This window comes from Camelus ferus, chromosome 16, assembly GCF_009834535.1.
Source record: "Camelus ferus isolate YT-003-E chromosome 16, BCGSAC_Cfer_1.0, whole genome shotgun sequence".
Taxonomy (NCBI): Eukaryota; Metazoa; Chordata; class Mammalia; order Artiodactyla; family Camelidae; genus Camelus; species Camelus ferus.
In genome coordinates, this window is record NC_045711.1 from 42936322 (window position 1) to 42958783 (window position 22462).

A 22462-nucleotide genomic window follows, 5' to 3' on the forward strand; every position below is an offset into this window, starting at 1 on the left:
AGATTATGCAGCTGTTTTAAAAGGATGAATTAAAACATGTGCACATTTAGAAAAACAACCCAGTATTTAAGTTTTTGTTCTAAAGGAGCTGGCAACCCAACTGAGGAGACAAGGCATGCACATGGGAAAGGGAAGAATGTAATTACTACCAAGAAAGTAATGTGGAAACCTAAGATGAGCTTAGAAATCTCATTACTGGCCTCTTGACTACGAACATAATCTGAAAACATTCATCTTTGGAAGTTGGTCTATCAAATGCCAACAGAAATAATCATCAATATAGCATTTATAGTTTTAGTATTGCCATTTATTTAGCAGTAATCGTAGGTCAGGATATTTACCTATTTTATTTCATTTATCTTTGGACCAGATCTGTCGATGAGGTTTGTCCTTGTTTTACAGCTGAGGAAATTGAGGCTCAGTCAACATAAGTGATCAAACTATGTCTATCTGACCCCCAAATGCATACTCTTAACTGTTATTTTAAATTGTATTCTGCTTGGGTCTCAGAAACAACTCTGAATAAAAGACTATGATGGTGAGTTGTAGAGGGGCTTTATAATCTATCTTCTATCTCCTTCTGACTTCGTTTCCTATCACCTGCCCCCTTGTTCACTCTGTTCAGGTCACATTTCTTGGTGTTTCTCCAAAGCTCTAATTTTTTTCTAATTTAATAATTTTCTAACTGCTCTTCTCTCTCTGCTTGGAATGCTCCCTGAGTTTTATGTCTTATTCCCTCACATCATTCGGATCGCTGCATAAACATCAGTTCCTCAGAGTGAACTTCTTGACTGCCTAACACAAAACACATCCTATAAGCACCTCCACTGCGGTCCCATTAATGACTCTATCCTGTCCCCTTAGACTGTTCAGTCCTTCATTGCATTTGTTACCTCTGACGTTAGGTATTTATTTTCTGTCTGCCTCCTTCAGTAGAATGTCAGCTTGTTCACTGCTATATCCTCTGGCCTAACACATGGCCTATAGTGCTCAATGACTGTTTACTGAATTCGTTTTAAGACTTTGTAACACCTAGGCATCTCTTTCTTGCTTGTTTCACCTTACACTATATTAAAGATATCAAAGTACACCTACATCCCATGTTAACGTCATACAGAAAAATAGCTAACATTTATTGAGCACTTATTGTGTATGAGGGCTTGTCTTAGTGCTTTACAAATACTTGTTTAATTCTCACAACCCCATGAGGTAGATATTATTGTCCCATGCTACAGATGAGTAAGCCAAGGCCAGATTTTCTTAACTTGTCCATGGTAAAATAGCTAGTAAGTGACAGAGTGGCATTCAAACCCAAACACTCTGACACTAGAACTCCTAATACCACAAAATTGAGTTGAGGATGACTTGTTGACCTAGAATTATGCATTGTAACCATTTATTTGAATAGTTATTAATCTCAGGGTTGTTTTGTTTGTTTTTTGTCTTCACTTCTTTAGAGCTCCTTTAATTTCTTACAATGTTTTGGCTTTTCAGAATATAAATTTTGAACTTCTTTTGTTAAATTTATTCCTAATTTTTATTCTTTTTGATGCTAGTGTAAATGGAATTGCTTTCTTAATTTTATTTTCAAATTGCTCATTGCTAGTGTATAAAGTACAATTGATTTTTGTTCATTAATCTTGTATTGTGAACCTTATTGAGCTCTAACTAGCACTACATTTTTAAAAAATATATATTCCTCAAAATTTTCTATATACAAATGTATTAGTTCTCTAGGGTTGCTGTTAACAAAGTACCACAAAATGAGTTGTTTGAACAACAAAATTTATTGTCTCACAGTTATAGAGGTTAGAAGTCCAAGGTCAAGGTGTCAGCAGAGTTGGCTCCTTCTGAGGGCTGCAGAAGAGTCTGTTCCAGGTTTCTCTCCTTGATGTATAGTGCTCTCCTTTCTATGTCTCTTCATATTGTCTCTGCATGCAAATTTCCTCTTTTTTAAGGAATCAGTCATATTGGGTCAACCCTAAAGATCTCACCTTAGCTTGATTACCTCTGTAAAGACTGTTTGCAAATAAGGCCACATCATGTAGTGCTCAAGAATAGGATTTCAATATATTAATTTTTCTTTGTGGGCTTTTTCTTCTATTCACACGATCATGCCATCTATGAATAGAAATGGTTTTACTTCTTCCTTTCCATCCTGGATTCCTTTTATTTCTTTTTCTTGCCAAATCACCCTGATAGACGTGAAGTACAGTATTGAATAAAAGTGGCAAGAGTGGACATCCTTACATTATTCTATCACCTTTCTCCTACATTTTTGGTTTTGGTAGGGCACCGGGCACCATCTAAAATTATCTTAAGTAAATAAATAAACCGAATTACCTTCCCCCCCTCCAAAAAAAGAAATAGAAAAGGAAAACGGAAACACAAGTTCATGTTGTATAACACAGGAAACTCTATCTGATATCTTGTAGTAACTTATGGTGAAAAAGAATATGAAAACAAATGTATGTAAGTTCATGTATGACTGAAGCAATGTGGTGTACACTAGAAATTGACACATTGTAAACTGACTATACTTCAATAAAAATATATAAATTTAAAAAGTCAAAAAAATTATTATTTATTTTAGGAAGAATGAATAAATAACTTCTTAGGATCACTGCCCCACTTCAGACCAGTTTCATCTCTCACCCAGATTACTGTCACATTCTCTATGACTTGCCTCTAAGCGTCCACCAATCCACTGTTCACCCTGGAGCCAAAGTGATTCTTCTAAAATTTAAATCTAATTTAGCTCCATATTTACACCTCTGTGACCTTGGGGGTAAAGTACCTCAACTCCCTTAAGCCGCCTTTTCTTCAGCTATATTAACATGGTGATAATAATGGCACGTAAATCACAGGTTAGTAGAGACAAGTGATGTAAAACTTACTACCTCGTCTGGTACTCAGTAAGTGCTCCGTGGATGTCTGCTATTATTTTTTCCTTTTAATAGTAGCATATTAATAGTAATAACTTAACATTACTAGTAACTTCTATATGCCAAGCTGTGTTTTAAGTGCAGCCAGTGGAAGTTTAAGAGCCTTGTCCAAAGTCATGCAAGTAGGCAGTGGCACTGATGGAAAATGAACCCAAGCACTGGGTTCTTAACCACCTATATACTCTTATATGCGTTATTCTCTCATCGCCCTTTTAAAACTCCCCTGTTGCTTCCCAGAGACTTCAGCATGAAATCCAATCTCTCAGACTGCTCTAGAATCTCCAGAAGTCGCCTTTGCCAGCCTCCCTAGGATTCTCTCTTGCTACCAGCCCCTTCACTACGAGCTCCAACACTACTACCTCTAGCTTTTTTCAGGTGCTAAGCCTCAGACTTGCACTTTTTGCGCCCTTGGTGAGGAGCCTTCTCCACTTCGCTTGTTCCCACTGACGCTTTAGGAAACTTCCTTGATACCCCAAAGACCGCCGAGTTCCTGTAATCCGTTCCCCTCCTGTGAGGTCCCCCAGCACCTCGTAAATCACCATTTAAAATTAAAAAAAAAAATTTCCATCATCGCGCTGACCATGATGCATCGTCTGTTTATCTGTCACCAATATGTGAGTTACAGGCAGACTGCGACTTCTTTGACTTAATAGTAGGCAAACGTTCAGCACTTACTACAGAAAGGAGTAATCCGGCATGAAAACCTGGGGGTTGTCTCAATTATCCTTTACTTGTGGTTAATTGTTTGTACTTAATTACGCTGACAAACTTTAAAGTTTTGGGATTTTTTTCCCATCAATTCGGGAGTGTCTTGGCGTACCTAGGTCACCCGTCCTTTACGAAAGAAACAAAACCGGAGGGATTAGCACGCCCAGCGAGCGAGAGCCGAGACTACTCGCACCAACAAGATGGCGATCACCGCTCCCCCTCGCCCCGTGGCCGCTAGTCTCCACCCACTCAAGGCGGAGGCCTGCGTCATGTGACCCTGCCCTGCCTGGCACCGCCTCCGAGCCGCAGTGCCTGACGGGAGACAGAGCAGCGAGCGAGAGCGTCGGCCATTTTGTGGCTGTTTCCTGTGGGACGCGGTGGTGGCGGTTGGATCGGAGGAGTGAGCGAATTTCGACTCATTTTTTCTGCTTGTTTTATCCTCCTTTTTTTTTTTTTTTCGGTAGAGGGCAGTTATGGGACGCAAGAAGAAGAAGCAGCTGAAGCCGTGGTGCTGATATCCTTTGTCGGTGTGAAGTCGAGGCCGAGCGGGGGCGCCGGCTGGTGGTGACTGGGACGGGGAGGCCTGGCTTGGGCCTATGGCGGCGGGTGTCCGGGATCTAGGCCTTGGGGTCTGTGGTTTGGTGGCTGGAGGTGGGTTTGGGAAGGCTTCTCGGAAAACGGAGTCCCTTGGGCGGGAGGTTCTGGCCTTTGAGGATCGTGGGACTCCGTGACTCAGGAGGTTCTTGCTTCGGTGCGAGCGCTGACTCTCCGGGAGGCGGCTTGGACCCTTTTCAGCAAGGACAGTGTCCCCGAGGACTTTTGCCACACTCCGTTGTTTTGGTGACGATTCAACAAAGGGACTTTCCTCGAGCAAAATATGCTAATTGACTTTGGAAGATTAGGGGAGAGCTTCCGGAGTCACCCACTTTTTCCGTTCTTGTAGAATCGGTGGTTTAGTAAAGGCTTACGTTGGTTAACCCTGAGTTAGACCCCCCCCGGCCTTTTTTTTTTTTTTTTTTTTTTGGCGGTGGAGGGGAGTTAGCTGCCGCGTCTCACCCACTGGCGCCTTGATTTCAAGGAGCGTTCTCTTACAGGGTGGGGTTTCTTGTTATCTTTTTACCTGGCTTTGTTAGACTGAAAAAAATGCCTCCTGTTACTTAGTAAAATAAAACGTGGCGTCCTCTTAATACTTCTTTTTCCCCAGAATCGGTAATATACGTTAAAATTGATTTTATTTACTGCCTTGTACCTAAAAACGGTTTATTACAGAACTGCGTTTATTTCTATAATAGTTGAAAAGTGATTACGGATTTTGTATTTAAAAAAAAAACTTGACTATCGAGGTAAGAACTCTCAGAATCATGAATGTAACTCGTCTCTGAGTTTAAATACATTGCTTGGCAGCATACATTCATACGGAATTGCAGCCAACTTTATGGATTGTTAATAGAAAGTTGTGTCTTTTTTTTTACTATGGACTTATTTTCAGATTCTAATAATGTAAATGTTAAGTTTTAAATATGAGGTAAATTTTTACTGAATCTAATTCTTGAAATTTTGTTAACATAAACTTTGGTTTTGTTTTATCAGTGAACCCTTCCAGTTCACAGTGTGCATTTATAAATGTTGAAATAATGAACTAAAGAAACGTTAATTTCACAAAAATTTCTGTTAAACGTGGGAGTTTGACAGAACTATATTGCTTACTGTGGTGGTTATTTAGGAGTGGTGAAGCAGTATTATGGGCCTCCAGGACATTGAAGATTCTGAAATTATGTGGCAGGTTAATCCGTAGTGAGTAATAAATACAAAGAGCAAAGTTTATATAAAGTATTCAAAGAGGTTTTAGCTGTTCCCATTTTTAATGTTACCATTATTCTCTTTCATGATTTATTTTTTTAGACAGTGTCATTATTTTGCGATTTTTGTGCCTTAACAGTAGTGATTAGGTATTGTAATAGAGATTTTGATGATGAGAAGATCCTTATACAGCACCAAAAAGCAAAGCATTTTAAATGCCATATATGTCATAAGAAATTGTATACAGGACCTGGCTTAGCTATTCATTGCATGCAGGTAAGGAGTTTTCTTCTGTATTTTATTTTTGCTTTCTTGTTTGGAATCAAGGTGTGTGCCTGGGGTAGGGGGGGGTCTTGAATTTCTCTTTGATAGCTGTAGGGTTTTTTTGTTGCTTATTGCAAAGGATTAGATAAGATAACCAGTCAGCTTTAAAAATAAGAAAACCTGTTTCTTAGCCATTGAAATAAACAGTTGATTTTTAATGTTTACAGAGAATTTATATCAATATCTTTCAATTATGGATAAGGTCTTTCATCCTAGGTTAGGTGGATGACAGTTTGGTTGAGATCACAAAGTATTTCCTCGGTACTTGGAATACGGAACAAGGATCAGTGATTAAATTTTGTGGGCTGTGTGACCAATTCTAATCCCATAAGAATTAATACATAATTAACTGCCATTACTCACTGCCTTTTTCAAGGATTTGTTATCAGTTGCCTGGGGCTAGGCTTATTTCAAGCATTTATTTTATGGACCTCTTTTGGAATGGTAGCATTGTGTTTCGTTGAATAATTTCTAGGTTTCTTGAGTTCTTTACTAGGTAGGGAGAGCTGTGTAATTTATACTTTTAAAGATCAAATAGGTACGTTTATATCTTGCTCACCATTGTTCTACTTTTGCGAGTCCCTGAGCTGCCTGAATTTTTGCCTAATTGGACCCTAGAGAGATGTGAGATGGGCAAATCCTTATTCATTGAAAACTACTGTTGGTAGGAGGCAGGGAGGTAAATTTAAAACCAGACATTGCTTCCCCAAGTTTAAAAGGAATTTTATTTAGATCTTTTTCACTCCAATAATTTTACTATAACAACAATTTAATATCCATGCAGAAATATGAGAGGCTACTGGACCCACAGTTTTCCACTGTGGCAGTCACTAGTTACATGTGGGTATTTAAAAGAAAATTTAAAAATTCAGTTCCTCAGTCACATAGCCACATTACCAGTGCTCAGCCACATGTGGCTGGTGGTTGACTATTGAATAGTAAAGATAACAGAACATGACCATTTACCAAAGGAAGTTTCTGTGAGTGTTTTAGGAACTGATTATACAGCAGTGAATAAAACAGTTACCTTTGTGGAGTTTAGATTTGCATTGTGGAGGAAAATAACCTATAAATGTTTAGTTTGTCTTACATGGATAGTAATAGAGAAAACTAAAACTAGGTAGGGGGCATAGGGGAGGGCCACAGAATAGTTAGGAAAGGCCTGAATGAGAAGCTGACATGTGAGCAGAGAGCTGAAAGGAAGTGAGGGAGAGATTTCTGGGAAGAGCCAATGAAAGACCTTCACATCAGGGGCGTTCTCCCATATTGAGGGAAAGCAATGTGCTACTTCTATATAGGAGGGCTTGCAGGCTATTGTAGGCCATTTTCTTTACATTTGAATGAAATGGGAGTTTTAATTGAGATATAGCATGCTTTGGTACGTTTTACAGTCATTTTGGCTGCAGGGTTGAGAGTAGACTGTAGAGTGCAGTAAGACCACTTAGGAGACTGGAGTATTCCATATTATGGGTGAAAGTTGATGGTGACAGAAACCAGAGTTTGCTCATGGGTTAGATGTGGAGTATGAGAGAAAGTGAGTGAAGGATCTAAAGGTTTTTGGTTTGAGCAATATGAAAAGTGAGTTACCTCGTCTGTGTCTGTGGATTCAACCAACTGCAGTTGAAATTCTGATTGAAATTCGATTAGTTGAATCCACTGGTGTGGAATCTGGATCGAGAGGGCTAACTATACTATGCCCTTTTATATAAGGGATTTGAGTATCCTTGGGATTTGGTATGGAAGGGTATTCCTGGAACCAATACCCCATTAATAGGGAGGGACGACTATATGGAAATGTGGAAAGCTACAGGAAGAATAGGCTTAGAGATGAGGATATCAAGATCATTTTATGTTAATTTTGAGTGTGAGTATGTCAGTTTGGAGACTGTTGAATATCCAGATGGAGGTGTCATATAAGCAACTGAATCTACAAGTCTGTAGTTCACAGAGAGGTTGAAACTGAAGCTAGAGATTTGGAAGGATACAGTATAAGGATAGTATTTTAAACTAAGATACTAGATATCCTTCTTAGGGAGTAAAATATAGATGAAAAAGAGATGCAGGAACTCCACCTTGGGCCACTCCCAGCATTTAGAGGTCAGAAGATGAAAAGAAACCTATCAAGGAGATTGAAAATGTGGGCAAACCAATTCAATAAGCGCAGCTAATAGGTAAGCGCAGGACTAAGATTGGATCAAAGTGGAGGTCATTGGTCACTTGCCAATAGTGATTTCCTAGAATGATGAGGCTGATTGGAGTGCTTTCAAGAGAAAATGGGCGGGAAAGTAGAGGCACCCTTTCAAGGAGTTGTACTGTAGGGAAGTGCAGAGAAATAGGGTGGAAGCTAGAAGGAGATTAAACAACGTCTTACTTTATTTATATGTTCTTAATAAAACTTCACAGCAACCTGTGAGATAGGCATGGCTGTTAAGTCATGTTAACATGTTAAGACGTGCTCCAGTTCTGTATTTGATTAGCCTAGGGCATTAGTAATTTAGATGTTTCACATCAGTACTAGCTCCTATCTTTTCAACCAGGACTGTATTTATTTTTACTAGGCAAGATTCTAAGAAATCTAATTCTGGCTGTACCATAGTGTTGGGACGATTTTAAGTAAATTGTTATTTTCCTTCTCTTTCCACTATCTTTTAATTAATTTAATCCTGCTCTTACCACTTAGAAATGTAATGAAAACTAATGTGTATGTGAATGTAATTATTTCTTTAAAGGACATATGAGTTACTTCATCTGAGTTTATCAGGAAAAGTAATACTTAAAAGTATCAAGAAAAGTTTTTTTTCCAAAAAACTTAGGAATTGGTGATTAAGTCTCTTGTTGAATAACTGTTCATGGATCTTTTAATCACAGTAAGATAATTTCTAAATTTTTGATTTGCGTGTCGCTGTTTAAAATTTTTGAGATACATCTCTAAGAAGAAAACAGTTTTCTTTAGTTACCTATTTTTTCCATGAAAGTGTCTAGGAAGGAAAGAAAAATTGAGTATTACTTTGACAGATACATCAAAGTCATTACACTAAGTAAGTGGTTCTCAAGCTTGAGCAGGCATCAAAATCACCTTGAAGGCTTGTTAGGTAGATTCCTGTTTCTACCCAAGAGCTTCCAATTCAGTAGAGCTCACATATAGCCTGAGAATTTGCATTTCTAATAAGCTTCCAGGGGTTGCTGATATTCTAGGCAAAATATTTGGACATACTTTAACCTAAGTTAATGCTTTTTGCTGAAGAAGCCCAAGACTGACAGGGATTTTACCATATTGACAAAAGTTATCTACATTTGAGGGAACGTTTGATCTAACAAAAAACATACAGTGAAAAAAGTCCTAGAGCTCCAGGTTTTAAGAACTTCTTTTCATGACCTACCAAATAAATTCAGCTAGTGACAGGATTACTATTGTGGTAATGTTAAGCACCTCAGATGATTATGGGTAATGAAATTGTAAATGTCACTTTTATGATTTGTAACCGCAGGCTTGTTTCAAAATCCATTCTTGGAAAATTTACTTTATTCCAGTACTTAATAAAACTTCATAAGCTTTACTTAATTGAGGAACTTCTTGGGACTTAATTTCTGATTTGAGGAGCACTATTAGTTTGTTGCTAATAATTTAAGCAAGTGAGATTATATGGTAAACTTGAAATAATGTTTATTGAGTCCTTCCTATGTATTACTCATTGCCAAATGCTTTTTATGCACACAGTATTTTATTTAATCCTAAAAAGGACCCCAGAATTTAGGTAACATATAGGTGGAGTAAATTGAGGCTTAGAGAGGTCAAATGATTGGCTCAATATAGCTTACTAGCTATAAAGCTGGGGGGGTTGAATCCATGTAGTCTCACTATAGAACCAGTCATTCTTAAGCATTATACTAAGTGGTCTCTGAGTAATTTGAAGTTACTCTTTAAAAGATGCTGTCTTTCATGAAGCGCTTTTGTCTTTCTAATGGAAGTTTTTTGTTTGTGTGGGTGTCTTTTGTTTGTTTTTTAATGTTAGGTGCATAAAGAGACAATAGATGCTGTGCCAAATGCAATACCTGGGAGAACAGACATAGAACTGGAAATATATGGTATGGAAGGTATTCCAGAAAAAGACATGGATGAACGAAGAAGACTTCTTGAGCAAAAAACACAAGGTAGGTACCAAGATGTATGTTTTTTTTTAATATAGCTTCACTAGTAAGAGTATTATTACTACTTTCAAATATAAATTTAATGGTAGATACTAGATGTATTCAGATTTCCAATTTTGAATTTTATTTTTCTTTATGTTATAAGTTACATATTTGATTTGTGTATATGATACTATTTGGATCATTCTGTACATTTTATTTTATTTTTACTTATAACTGAATTCCAGATGGATTTAGCAAGTGTTGAGGCCTTTGAAAATGAAGGTAGCTTGTTTTGATTTATGAAACCACTGATTGTAAATTTTTTTTAGTACTGTATTTGATTTGGGATTTATAGCCCTGTTCTATCCAGATAATAGAAACTTATTAATTGCCTGTTAAATTTTTTGTTTTGAAAAGGATTACAGAGAGGTCAGATTGGTTTGTCATAATTTACCTTTTGGGGTGAAATAGAAAGCTGTTTTTTACTTTTTTAAATTTATTTTTAGTTTTTAAATTTTGGGCGTAAAGGGCTTTTTTTTTTTTAATTATATTTTTATCCTTAATTGCGGTACTGGGGGTTGAACCCAGGACCTTGTGCATACTAGGCATGCACTCTATCACTGAGCGATAACCTTCCTCCTCAAAAACTGTTTCCTAAAATAAAACTGACTTAGGAAAATTATTTTTACTTGCCATAGAATAGGAGAAGGATGTTGTCCTTGCTTAATATAGAGTGAAAAAACATTTGAAGAGAACAGCGTTAACTGCATTTTTTGGGAAGAAAACTCTCAGGCATTAATTGCACTGAAATAAATTTTTTGAATGCTGGATGTCTTAAACTTGCTTAGTTTTTCTTTCTTTCCACTCTGTTAGAAAAACTAATTAAAACTTTTTTAGCAGAGAGTCAGAAAAAGAAACAGCAAGATGATTCTGATGAATATGATGATGATGACTCTGCAGCTTCAACTTCATTTCAACCACAGCCAGTTCAACCTCAGCAAGGTTATATCCCCCCAATGGCACAACCAGGACTACCACCAGTTCCGGGAGCACCAGGAATGCCTCCAGGTAGCACATCAGGTTTCTTACAGTTTAACAAATTCTTTGGTCTTTATTGATACAGTTCAGAAGTACTAATTTTTTCTTCTTAACCCCCCCCTCTTTTTGGCTGAAATTCTTGTTTATAGGCATACCTCCATTAATGCCAGGTGTTCCTCCTCTGATGCCAGGAATGCCACCAGTTATGCCAGGCATGCCACCTGGGTAAGAAAACTCTTAATTGGCTTGTGGGCTTGTGCCTGGTAATCTTTTTCATCTTGGGTGTTACATGAATTAAATGTTACTTTGTACTTTTTGCTTCTAAAAGGTATGGGCTCTATAAATATTAAGCTTATCTAATAAAGGGGTCTACTAATAAATTTAAGGAATATAAATTTGCCTCTGAAAAGAATAGAACTTGGGGTTTTAGAGTGTATGTAGGCAGCCATCTACTTCAATTGCACCTGGTGTAATTAAAGCAGTTGGTTGTAGGTTTTGAGTTTCTGAGATTCAGAACTGTCCATAACACTTTATAGTTGTGACAAGAAGCAAACTCTGTAAATGATTTATTTGTCAAATCATCAAGAACTAAAATGAATATGAGGTGCCCGTGCCCATCACTTTTACTTAAATATTGTTGGATATGAGAGGTATACAGTACACTTTCCCACTGTATTTTGAAAATCACAGTTAGATTTTGATTTTGTCATACATTTTCACAGATTGCATCATCAGAGAAAATACACCCAGTCATTTTGCGGTGAAAACATGTAAGCATCTCATTCATAATGTAATTCAGGAGGTATAATCATAATGTCATTTTCTTGTGTGTTTAATGGTATCTATTCAGTTTACTTCAGAAGTTTTCTAACTTTCCTTACTAAAACTTCTAAAATTTGTAGACTGATAGACACAGATCTTTTGAGGGAACTAAAACATCTGTGAGGAAATAGTAATAGACCCATATAAATAAGGCATTTTCTAAGTGTGCAGCTGTTTTCCTCAAACTGCTGAAAGTAATGGGACTTAGTAAAAAGGATTGGTATTAAGAAAGAATGTATATTCTTTTGCCAAATTACATACTTTATTATTATAGAAGGTAATTGAATTTTTTCTAATAAAATCTATATATAGAAGTTATTCTTCTGGTAAGAGTACTTAAGAATTCACTAACTTGTAATTTTTTAAGTGAATTGGACACTGATAATTGAAGGTGAGATTTTTTTAAGGGAAGGAAGATAAATTGGGTTATGTTTTTAAGTCATGATTTAGTGTTAGATAGCTTTCTGCTTAAAATTAGGCAGTCTGAGTTTACTTTTGATTATCTTTAATTATGATGGTAGTTCTTCTGTGCCCCTCCAAAAAAAAAAGAAATCTTTATTCCACGGGGTACATTCAATATTTTCCTTTCGAAAAATCTGACAACTCTAAAATAGAGAGTTCTTTTTTTATATTCTGTGGATATTTTCCAAGTGAGACAAAAGGTGATTTTGCTTTCCAATTACACATATTTTAGATAAAATCTCTTTATTTATATTAAGGAGAGTATAATTTTTGTCCTCAATGGCTTTAAATGTATTAAAATGCACTGTTAACAAAGATTGAATTTTTTCCCCCATTTTACTGGTAAACCCAAGAGTTTGCTGGTTTTTAAGGAATTTATTTTGATAGGATTATCCTAGTGTGTTGTGTTCTTTCAGTATTAGAGGTCTCATTCAAGTCTTACCTATTGTTTCAGGCTTTAGCCAAAATACTTTCTAATGTTTCATACTGTTAATTAACTTTAGTTGTCTCTTGAAATTTGCTTTCTAATAGAATGATGCCAATGGGTGGAATGATGCCACCTGGACCAGGAATACCACCACTGATGCCTGGTATGCCACCAGGTATGAAATGTTAGATAATTGCCTTTTTAATAAGACAGGCATGTTTTATTCTTAAGTATTTTGGACAGTAGGTTTGTATGCATTGGAACAATGTAATTACAAAATTCCCATAGGTCAGTGACTTCTTTTTAAAAATACTGTGAGAAGTGTTATGATGGACTTCTTTCTTTTTTCTTTTTTTGTTTTGAAAAAGATAGTAAAAGTACTCTTCCAGGCAACTGGAATGAGCCTATGCACAGAGCCTGTGCACTGAGGCTCACATATTTAACGGTGGTTGTATCTGTTAGGAATATTTTAGATGAGTAATGGAGACTCTTAGCAAGTAATAGAGAAATCCAAAGAACTATATTTAACAATGTAGCCATTTATTATCTCACTGAATGTAGGAGTGGTAGATTCAGTGGCTCTAGTGATAATCAAGAACCTGTGCTTGCTTAATTTTCGCTTTGCTGACTTTAGCTTTTTTCTCCTTCGTACGTGTCACTCAGTGGTTACAGGATGTCTTAAGAAAGGATGTCAGAAGTGTACACTCCTTTTAGGGAGCAAAGTAACTTTCCCAGAAGCTCCTTAGCTTCTTATACATCATTGACCGAAGTAGGTCTCATGAACCCTCTTAAGTGCAAAGGTGCCTGGGAAATAAAGTATATTGACTTTATAGCCTGTAATATGGGGAAAGGGATTTGGTTAGCCCAGTAAGTGTGCCACAAAGGCCTTCATGAGGCGCTCTGAGCCCATTGCCTAGTTTTTAATCCTAGCAAGTTTGGTTTGGAATCCATAATGGAGTTGGATGTACTCAAGTGATAGTTGGTGTAAAAGGAACAGGAAAAATAAGGTAGCAGCAAAATTTGAATCATTGTCGGTGTAGCCATTAATTTGTAGACGACAGCTTTACATACATTGTGCTCTGAGATGATTTTAGGCATTTGAAGGAATACAGAAAAATAACCAATGTTCGTTTCATAATGTGAAGTCAGTAAGAGTTTTAACTTACGTTGAGGAAGTTTAAAGTGTACACTAGTGGTGCATTTTAGGAAAATGTAGTGTTTAAAGGAATAACTTAGTTTCTGGATTAATATTTATAGCTGTATGTATCTATTACAGTTTTTACTGTAATTTGCATTAGTTCAGGAAACATCTATCTGGTAGATGATTGAAATAATTATCTTACATGTTTCAAAAGTTTGCTGCATCAGTAATACCAACAAGCTTAAGTTTTGCTTTACCTGTGCATGGGGTCTCGAGTGGTGTATTTCACTTCCCCAAATTCTGAAGAGACATGAAGGAATACAAAGTTTGAGGCAAAATTGTTTCGAGGGGCAAATATCTGGAGTTCTTTGGGTTTCATGCAGTTCAGCAGTCAATTGTTGTAGTATAGAATCTTTTTTAATATAGTACATTTTAATGGCAAAGTTCGGGGGAAATATTTTTTTCTGAACTAAATGTGTAAACAACTGGGTCCCTCTCCAATATTTCTTGTCTGCAGGTATGCCACCTCCTGTTCCACGTCCTGGAATTCCTCCAATGACTCAAGCTCAGGCTGTTTCAGCACCAGGTATTCTTAACAGACCACCTGCACCAACAGCAACAGTTCCTGCTCCGCAGCCTCCAGTTACTAAGCCTCTTTTCCCCAGTGCAGGACAGGTAAGGTGAAATTCCTGAAAAGGGGTGCACTTACATTTAAAGGTAAAGTACAGTTGTTTACTGAAATCTTTGAAATCGTCATAGGTCAATTTTTTAAATTTGTAATCTTTTTAATACAACTTATTAAATATTACTAAGAAGTGGCTCTTCTATTCCATGTTTGCACATGTTGATTTCCTCTACTCATAAAAGATTGACTGGAACCAGAGATAGTGTAGTAGGTTATTTTTCATAGTTGTGAACTCTGGTTATTCTTATCTTCAGTTAGAAATGAACGTTTAATTTCTGTGAACTTCAATACATGTTCTTAGAGGTCTTCCTTTACCTAATGGACTCGGAGTGGAAAGAAACCAAAGCCAATGATGAAAATCCTGAGACCTTAGCAAATAATTTTTGGGCTCTTCCTTTAGTCTAGAATAGTGACAAACAATGCTGCACTGTTACTGGAAGGGCATCATTTAATGGCTTTTGACCTAGTCACATTTGTATTTCCTACTGGTCTTTTTTTTCCCTCAGAACTCAGAAGCGAAGATGCTTCTTTTATATATAGTATGTACATGACTGTTGCTTTTGCTTTTTTTTTTCCCAGTTTCATTCAGAATTAAGCAGATGTATTTATTCATTCAGAATTAAGAGGATCAGGATGTATGTTCTTTGTTGTTCACCTTACAGTTACTCCTTAGATGTTTTCTTCCATTTTTTTTTCTTTGTAGTTGCTAAATTAAAAGCATTACTTTTAAGTGCCTTTTAAGCACATTAACTTATGTTTTCGAGGTGGTGGGGGATCTGTTTATTGAGAGACAATCTTGGCAAAAATTGTATTCATTGATAGACAATTGGATTGAAGTGTCAGTAAGAATGCATCATCATTCTCAGTTTAAGATAATCAGTTTTGAAGTATCATAGTGCAGAACACATTAGTTTTAGGGGGAAAAAACCTGTGATTAATTAGATTTATTGGTGTAGAATTGAAAAACAACTTTTTGAGGCTCATACTGTCACTCTGTTTATTGTAAAAGCAATAACTGCCTCTATATATAAAACGGATTTGATTGCATTGTATTTTGCCTTTACAAAAATGCAATCTATACTGAAAAAAAGTCTACCACATGGCTTATTTTCACCCATTTGTTTGGAGACTTTTCATTGTTTCCTTTCTTTTATGCTACAGATGGGGACACCTGTAACAAGCTCAAGTACAGCTTCATCCAATTCAGAAAGTCTGTCTGCATCTTCTAAAGCTCTGTTTCCTAGCACAGCACAAGTACGCAGGAAGTTGCAGTTTAAAATTGTTGAAATGGCTTTATAACTTAACCCTTTGGACCCTACTTTAAAACAAAATCTTTTCCCAAAAATACACTATTTAATTTTTTTAAGTACAATTAATGGCATATAAATCAATGGTTTTTGAAAATTTGAACCTCATACTAACAGAAAAAAATGTACCCCAAACTCCTAAGGTTCTAAAGGGTTAAAAGCATGTAAGCAGTAAATGCATTATAGTGGCCAATGGTTAGCTTGATGCATGATTAAGCTATTCTGTTTTTTGCTGTTTAATCTAATGCATCAGATAATAACGTAAGGAAATTTAGTACTCTGCATTTGGTTCTAAAAGTTGGCCTAATTTACATGTTTCAGATGTTTGGTGTTACGAAAGGTTAACACTTTTATTACCTATAACTTTATACTTAAAAGCTCTACTAAACCCTTTTGTCCATCATAATCATCCAGCCATTGTTAATTGGGAGGGCATTGTATTAGTATATAAGGGATACTTCTGAAGGATGTGTCACCATTGATAATTGTTTATGCTATTCTTAGTAACTGAAATTCATCCAAACATTTGTATTCTGTAAATTTTTTTTTGAGTTGGTTGATTAAACAATTTAGAGTAATAAAAATAGAACATATGCTGTTCCATTATATGATACTATATTTCATCAATTGGGAATAAATACAAAGCTTTGTAAATTGAGTAATTTTTGGCAGGGAGATAGATGACATCTGAGAAGTTACATAAGCAGTTCTTGTTTCTACTGCTATGTTTTGGATGTGCTTGAAAAGACTTCAGCATCCTTTGATAGTATTTGTTACCTTGAATTTTGTGGATTGTTTATGATGTTAACTTTGTTTTAATTTCAAGTTTGCTCTCGTTGAATGTTGGTGTCTTAAGTTAAATTGGTAGTAAATAAATTCAGTTTTGGGTTTTGAAGTTTTGTTGATGAAAGATTGTGTTTTACAGGCTCAGGCAGCTGTCCAAGGACCTGTTGGTACAGATTTCAAGCCCTTAAATAGTACCCCTGCAACAACTACAGAACCCCCAAAGCCTACATTCCCTGCATATACACAGTCTACAGCTTCAACCACTAGTACAACAAATAGCACTGCAGCTAAACCAGCAGCTTCAATAACAAGTAAGCCTGCTACACTTACGACAACCAGTGCAACCAGTAAGTTGATCCATCCAGATGAGGATATATCGCTGGTAAGTTGTTTACATTTTTTTACTAACAGAGTTTGAGTACTGTTGTAGCAGCTTACCCATTTAAAAAGTTTTGATTTGTATAGTGATGGTCTTACGATTTGACTGAATGCTTGCTAAGTGATATTTACTATTCTGATTTTTAAGAACCACCAAACAAAGTGAATATTGCATGTTTTGATCTTAGATACGTTCTCCCCCTTCCCTCCAGACTATTTGTGAAAGAAGACAGTAAGTTGGGTTCTTACTCTCTTAAGAATTATTTTTGTTAGACATAAATTTGGTAAATTAATTGAAGAAACAGTGAAGTGTGAGGTAGAATCTGCAGATCACTAACAGTCCGTATGCTTTCTTCATTAGACACTTTTCTTGCTGAAGCAATTTATAATTCCTGGAATGTTGTTCAGATATCCCATGCTTCAAATATAAAAATAGGTGAAATTTTTTTAAGGCGTCAAGATTTTAAGTAGTTGGACTGGTTTGTGGGATAAAAGTAACTGGGGTGTAAGGGTACATTTAAAAATTTAGGCTTACTCATAAATTATAAAGACTTTAGATGCTTGCCTTATGGTTAATGAGCCTCTGCATTCAGGTGTTTCACATTTTGCTTATTTTTATTCCTAGGAAGAGAGAAGGGCACAGTTACCTAAATATCAACGTAATCTTCCTCGACCAGGACAGGCTCCCATTGGTAATCCACCCGTTGGACCAATTGGAGGTATGATGCCACCACAGCCAGGCATCCCACAGCAGCAAGGAATGAGACCCCCAATGCCGCCTCATGGTATTCCTCTTTTTATGTTTATTATTATATTTAGTGGATTTTCTCAGTATACACGTAGTATTTATCTGCAAAATACATTGCAGTTAAAAGTACCACGCACAGACCAACTCAATCTATTTTTATGTTTTAAATGTGTTTTTTAGGTCAGTATGGTGGTCATCATCAAGGCATGCCAGGTTACCTTCCTGGTGCAATGCCTCCGTATGGGCAGGGACCGCCAATGGTGCCCCCTTACCAAGGTGGGCCTCCTCGACCTCCGATGGGAATGAGACCTCCCGTAATGTCGCAAGGTGGCCGTTACTGATCTTACTTCATCCAGTCTAATAGGTTTGGAGATTAAACCTTTTCTCAACTTGTGCTGTTTATATAGCCAAGCTTCCGTCAATAAGGCTTCATTGTGACTTTAACACATATTATCTTCCCACATACCAGGAACTATTGGACATTTATTTTACATGGGAAAAATTATTTGGAATAATAAAGCAGGAACTTTTCCTGAAGTTGCAATTTATACTGTATGGCTTCTTTTTCATGTTTCATCTAGGTTTTTAGAAGTGAAGTATAGTAAATTTGGTTCGTTATATTGTGAAGGCGCTGGAATTACATGAACATACCACCTTAATAAAGGCAAGTTCTGTAAGCTTACATTGCTATTTGTAAAGTTATGCCTTCACAGCATTTCATATGCTGTTGGACTTTATGTCCCCAACCTTGCTTGGTGAGGGCTGTAACTGTCTCCAAGTACCTGTACATTGGAAGTCTGAATGTGTAACAATATTTAATGTATTTAGAGTTCCTCATGTTGCAGGGTTTAAGAAATCTGACCCACCAAGGTCATGTGACTTTTCTGTACTGTTAAACTTCATTGTAATAAAATGAGAGAAAAATTTATGCCTTTTTATTCATAACCCAGCTGTGGACCACTGCCTGAAAGGTTTGTACAGATGCATGCCACAGTAGATGTCCACATAATAAAATTCAGTTACCAATGCAGTTTTGATATATCACTGGATTCTGTCTTTGAATTGTAGGTTCCTTAGCTGCATGTTTTAAACTGGATAGTATGTGTAGAATTGTATGTTAGTCTTACACTTGACGGAAAAACTTAGATATACATATGAGTCACTACATGGGTATGAAATCTTTATAATGTGTCACCTTTCTACCCCCTTGGTGTCAATACGTGTTAGATACCATAGATGTTTAAGATGTAAACCCTGATAATCCCTCCCTGCTGATGATGTTTAGAGCCTAGTGCCAGACCCACTCATTTCCTGTTGATTGTTTGTGAGACTGCAGTACTTTGTGGACCTCAGAAGCTTGTCAGGTGCAAAATTCTAGAAGCTTAGGTGCATGCAGTAATAATAGCCTTTTGTGCTGTTAATGATTGGCATATATTCTAAGTGTATTGACAAGAATCTAAATGTGCCTCTCTTAGGATGGTTAACTGATGGATTTGAAATTTATTTGGTTTCTGGAAGATTACATTATTTCTTTGATTAAATGGCTACCTTTTGTTCCTGTTAAGCCTAGATGGCTTTCCTGTTAACCTTTTCATCCTTGGAAATTCGAATGTTAAACTGTGTTCCTGTGAAGAACTTTTCTGTAGAGATGACTACTATTATTCAGTATCTTGTGTTGCAGGTCTCATATAATAGCTCTTGTTGACCTCTTTTTTTGCATCCATTTTTTTATCTTTACTTTTGCAGAGTAGTTTTATTATTAAGTATCAAATGGCCTGTACAAAGTATAATAATACAATGAATTCAAGTTCCTTGGTGTAAAGTTAAAACTTCTAAGAAAATAATGTTTTTTTGTAACCTTTTTGGGAAGGTGTAGATAGGAGACATAGAATCTGAAGTTTTGTTAAAAGAAAAGCTTTAACTTTAAAAGAAAATACTGAAAAATATTTTAATCATCGTAAAAATGTCTGTGTATAAGCGACAAGTAAAAGTCATTCATTTAAACAAAACATTGTAAATATTTTAAGCTGATTGCTATTTTTAAATGTATTTTGCTCCAGTGGTTTTATAGCTCCTGGGCTGTGGTACCATTGAGGTTGAGAAATTTTCATAGTTTGAAAAGGCAACATTCATGTATCACTAAGAATGCATTTCTTCCTTCTGCCAAGCCCCTACCCCTTTTCCCAACAAACACCTGCCTACCTAAATAGTTTTAAAATTAATACCTTAGATTTGACAGCACATTTATCATACTGTCAAAGATTTGTGTTGAAAATCTTTAAGGTAAAAATGGCATTATTAAATTTAGAATGATTAAATAGGAATTGTTCTGCCAAACCAAATGTCTCAAGCATTTCATGTACAAACTACAAATGGATTACAGCAGTTGGGGAGAGGGAACAGGAAGAGGAAAAAATGTGTTAGTAATGTTTCAGATGTTATCCAAAGCTTGATTTGTATTTAATGCAAAGAGAACCAATATACCAAGGCTTGTTGTTTTCTGAGGTCTGAAAAGAGAAAACATTGCTACTTTTAAGTAAATGATAGAATTCTGGTTAAAAGTTAACTCAGAATGTTATGCTTGGCACTTTAAAAACTTAAGCACACCATCTCTTACAGTTTAGTATACGGCTCAGGTGGTGCCCATTTGGTATATTTAATGTGTAATTTTTGCATGCATCAGAACATAATTAAGCTTCTAGAAAATACTTTATACCTAACTGCTTCTGTGGTCCATAGTGTGGTTAAATCACAAGTGGAACAAATTATGTTGAAATAATTAACTCTTACTTTGACTTAACACTTTCTTAAGTGATAAATGGGGTTGAGTTGAAGTAAACTTCATTGGCCCTCACAGAAGACCGCTTTTGGGACTTGGTATAGGCAGGCAGGCATTGTGATGTCACAATTTAGAAAGTTATAAGATTAATTGGGCTGCCAGCTTTTGCTCTACCTCATATCCACTGTTACCACTTAAAAAAAAGTTTTTGTCTGGCACTAGTTTCTACTGTGTAGCTTTTATTCCTGTTACCACAATAACAAGACCAGCAGGTGAGGATCTGCTTTTGAGTGACTGCTGGAATATCATTTGGTTTTATTAATACTTAGTATTTTAGTAATCTCTCACACATTTACCATTAAGAATCAGGTAAATATTCTTTAAGTACTTCTGTTCCACTGATCAAGTTACATATTGAACTTAAACTCAGTTGAGTTAAATTTAGTTATTTGGAGGGCAGAGATTCCCAATAAAACTATGGGCTCAGAATCGAATTACAGTGACAATAGTTTTTTTTTTTTAAGAGCTGCTCTTTTTTCCTTTGCTTGCTTGATCATTGGGATTAAAAAAAAATGCATGTCTTTTAAATTAATTGGGTAATGTTTTTCTAAAATTAAAATTTTCTTCTTCCTATAGCCCTGCCATAGGACAGGCTGAGGCTGAGTCTCAGTGTTGCCCTGTTCAGTCTGAGGCAAGTGGGATTTATTTTATTCCTTATAGGGGCTTTCACAGCTTTATGGCTGTTGGATATTTATGTCCCCAAACTTGCAGCAAGTTTGGTGAAGGCCCCTAAATTTAATTAAACTTAGGATTTTTATGATCTTTTGGCAGAGAAGGCTCTATATTAATATTCACGTTTGACTGTGGTGTTAATAAAAAGTATTTGATAAATGTAATTTTATGTAATTATCTTGTGTTACATAATACTTAACAGCCTCAGTAAGCTGGTATTGTTGAACTTAAGTAAATTGACAAAATTTGATAATCTTGATTTGGAGGCATGAAATGGTTTTCAAATTATCCCTTTTACTTTTAGGAAAAATCTTACTGGTTATTTTCTCCTTAAATTTAACCTCAAGGATAAGTTTAACATTGGAAATGCCACTGGATACTGAAATCTGCATTTTTAATCCCAAAGTTACGCATTGAACATTACGGTTTTGAAATGTCATCTGGAAATGCTTGTGATTTTTAATATTTTCAAACTTCACCACATTAGAGCAAATGTTAATGTAGAGCCCTGTGAAGAGTGGGAAGATGGTGTGTGTCTGGTATATATGCATATACACTACACATTGGATATAATAAAAAAGAGTTTGGGTATTACAGACCTACCAGAATGGATGGATTACTAATTTTCAGGCAGCCAAACTGAAATTGTATCACATGGTAAAGTTAGTATATTGAACAATGGTTTTGGGATGAGTATTCTAAGTTTTATTTTATCCTTACTGAGCAATATTTGATGTAGTATGCACACATGAAAAGAATTTATGTTTGTTCCCAACTAAAAATTGCTTATTTTGTTTTTTATGTATATATGTTGTTGGAGGCAGGTAAAGAGGGAACTGGAAGAGAGGCCAAAACAAACTTGGATTACTTTTTGTTCCTTCCTGTGTTAAAGCCATCATTCTATTCAGATAGCATTTTCCTCTGAACAGTAATGGTTAACATATAGTAAAATGTTTAGCAAATCCAGGCTTGTGTTTCTATGCAGTTTTAATTCTTGGAAGCATAAAGAAAAAATATGCATTAAATGAATTCCAAATTTTCACCTGTGTAATTAGAACATGTTTTCTCTGTTACTGAATCATGGAAAAAAGATCTTAATGTTTTTAAGAATTATATCACAAAAAAAATACCATTGGAATAGTTTATAACTCGCACCTTTTAAGTCTCTTAGTTGGAGGTGTTTTCTTTTGCATCCACCATCCCCTCATATTCTGAAATATTCAAAAGTGAAGTTGATTGTCCTAATTCT

At 36.0% G+C, this 22462-nt stretch overlaps 1 protein-coding gene across 6 annotated transcripts; it reads left to right on the top strand.

Annotated features, from left to right (window-relative positions):
- Positions 1-3984: 3984 nt before the first annotated feature.
- On the top strand, positions 3985-20614 carry ZNF207 (zinc finger protein 207). 6 transcript variants are annotated; one of them, XM_014559534.2, is made up of 12 exons: positions 3985-4167; positions 5603-5729; positions 9791-9929; positions 10806-10976; positions 11096-11171; positions 11669-11716; positions 12762-12832; positions 14316-14473; positions 15645-15737; positions 16716-16958; positions 17580-17739; positions 17883-20614. In XM_014559534.2, the coding sequence occupies exons 1-12, from the start codon at positions 4127-4129 to the stop codon at positions 18041-18043; spliced, it is 1488 nt and encodes a 495-aa protein (XP_014415020.2). In that variant the 5' UTR covers positions 3985-4126; the 3' UTR covers positions 18044-20614. The 6 variants fall into 6 exon arrangements, with proteins under 6 accessions (XP_014415020.2, XP_014415021.2, XP_032313601.1 ...); XM_014559535.2 differs by having other exon boundaries at positions 10809-10976; XM_032457710.1 differs by lacking the exon at positions 15645-15737.
- Positions 20615-22462: the final 1848 nt, after the last annotated feature.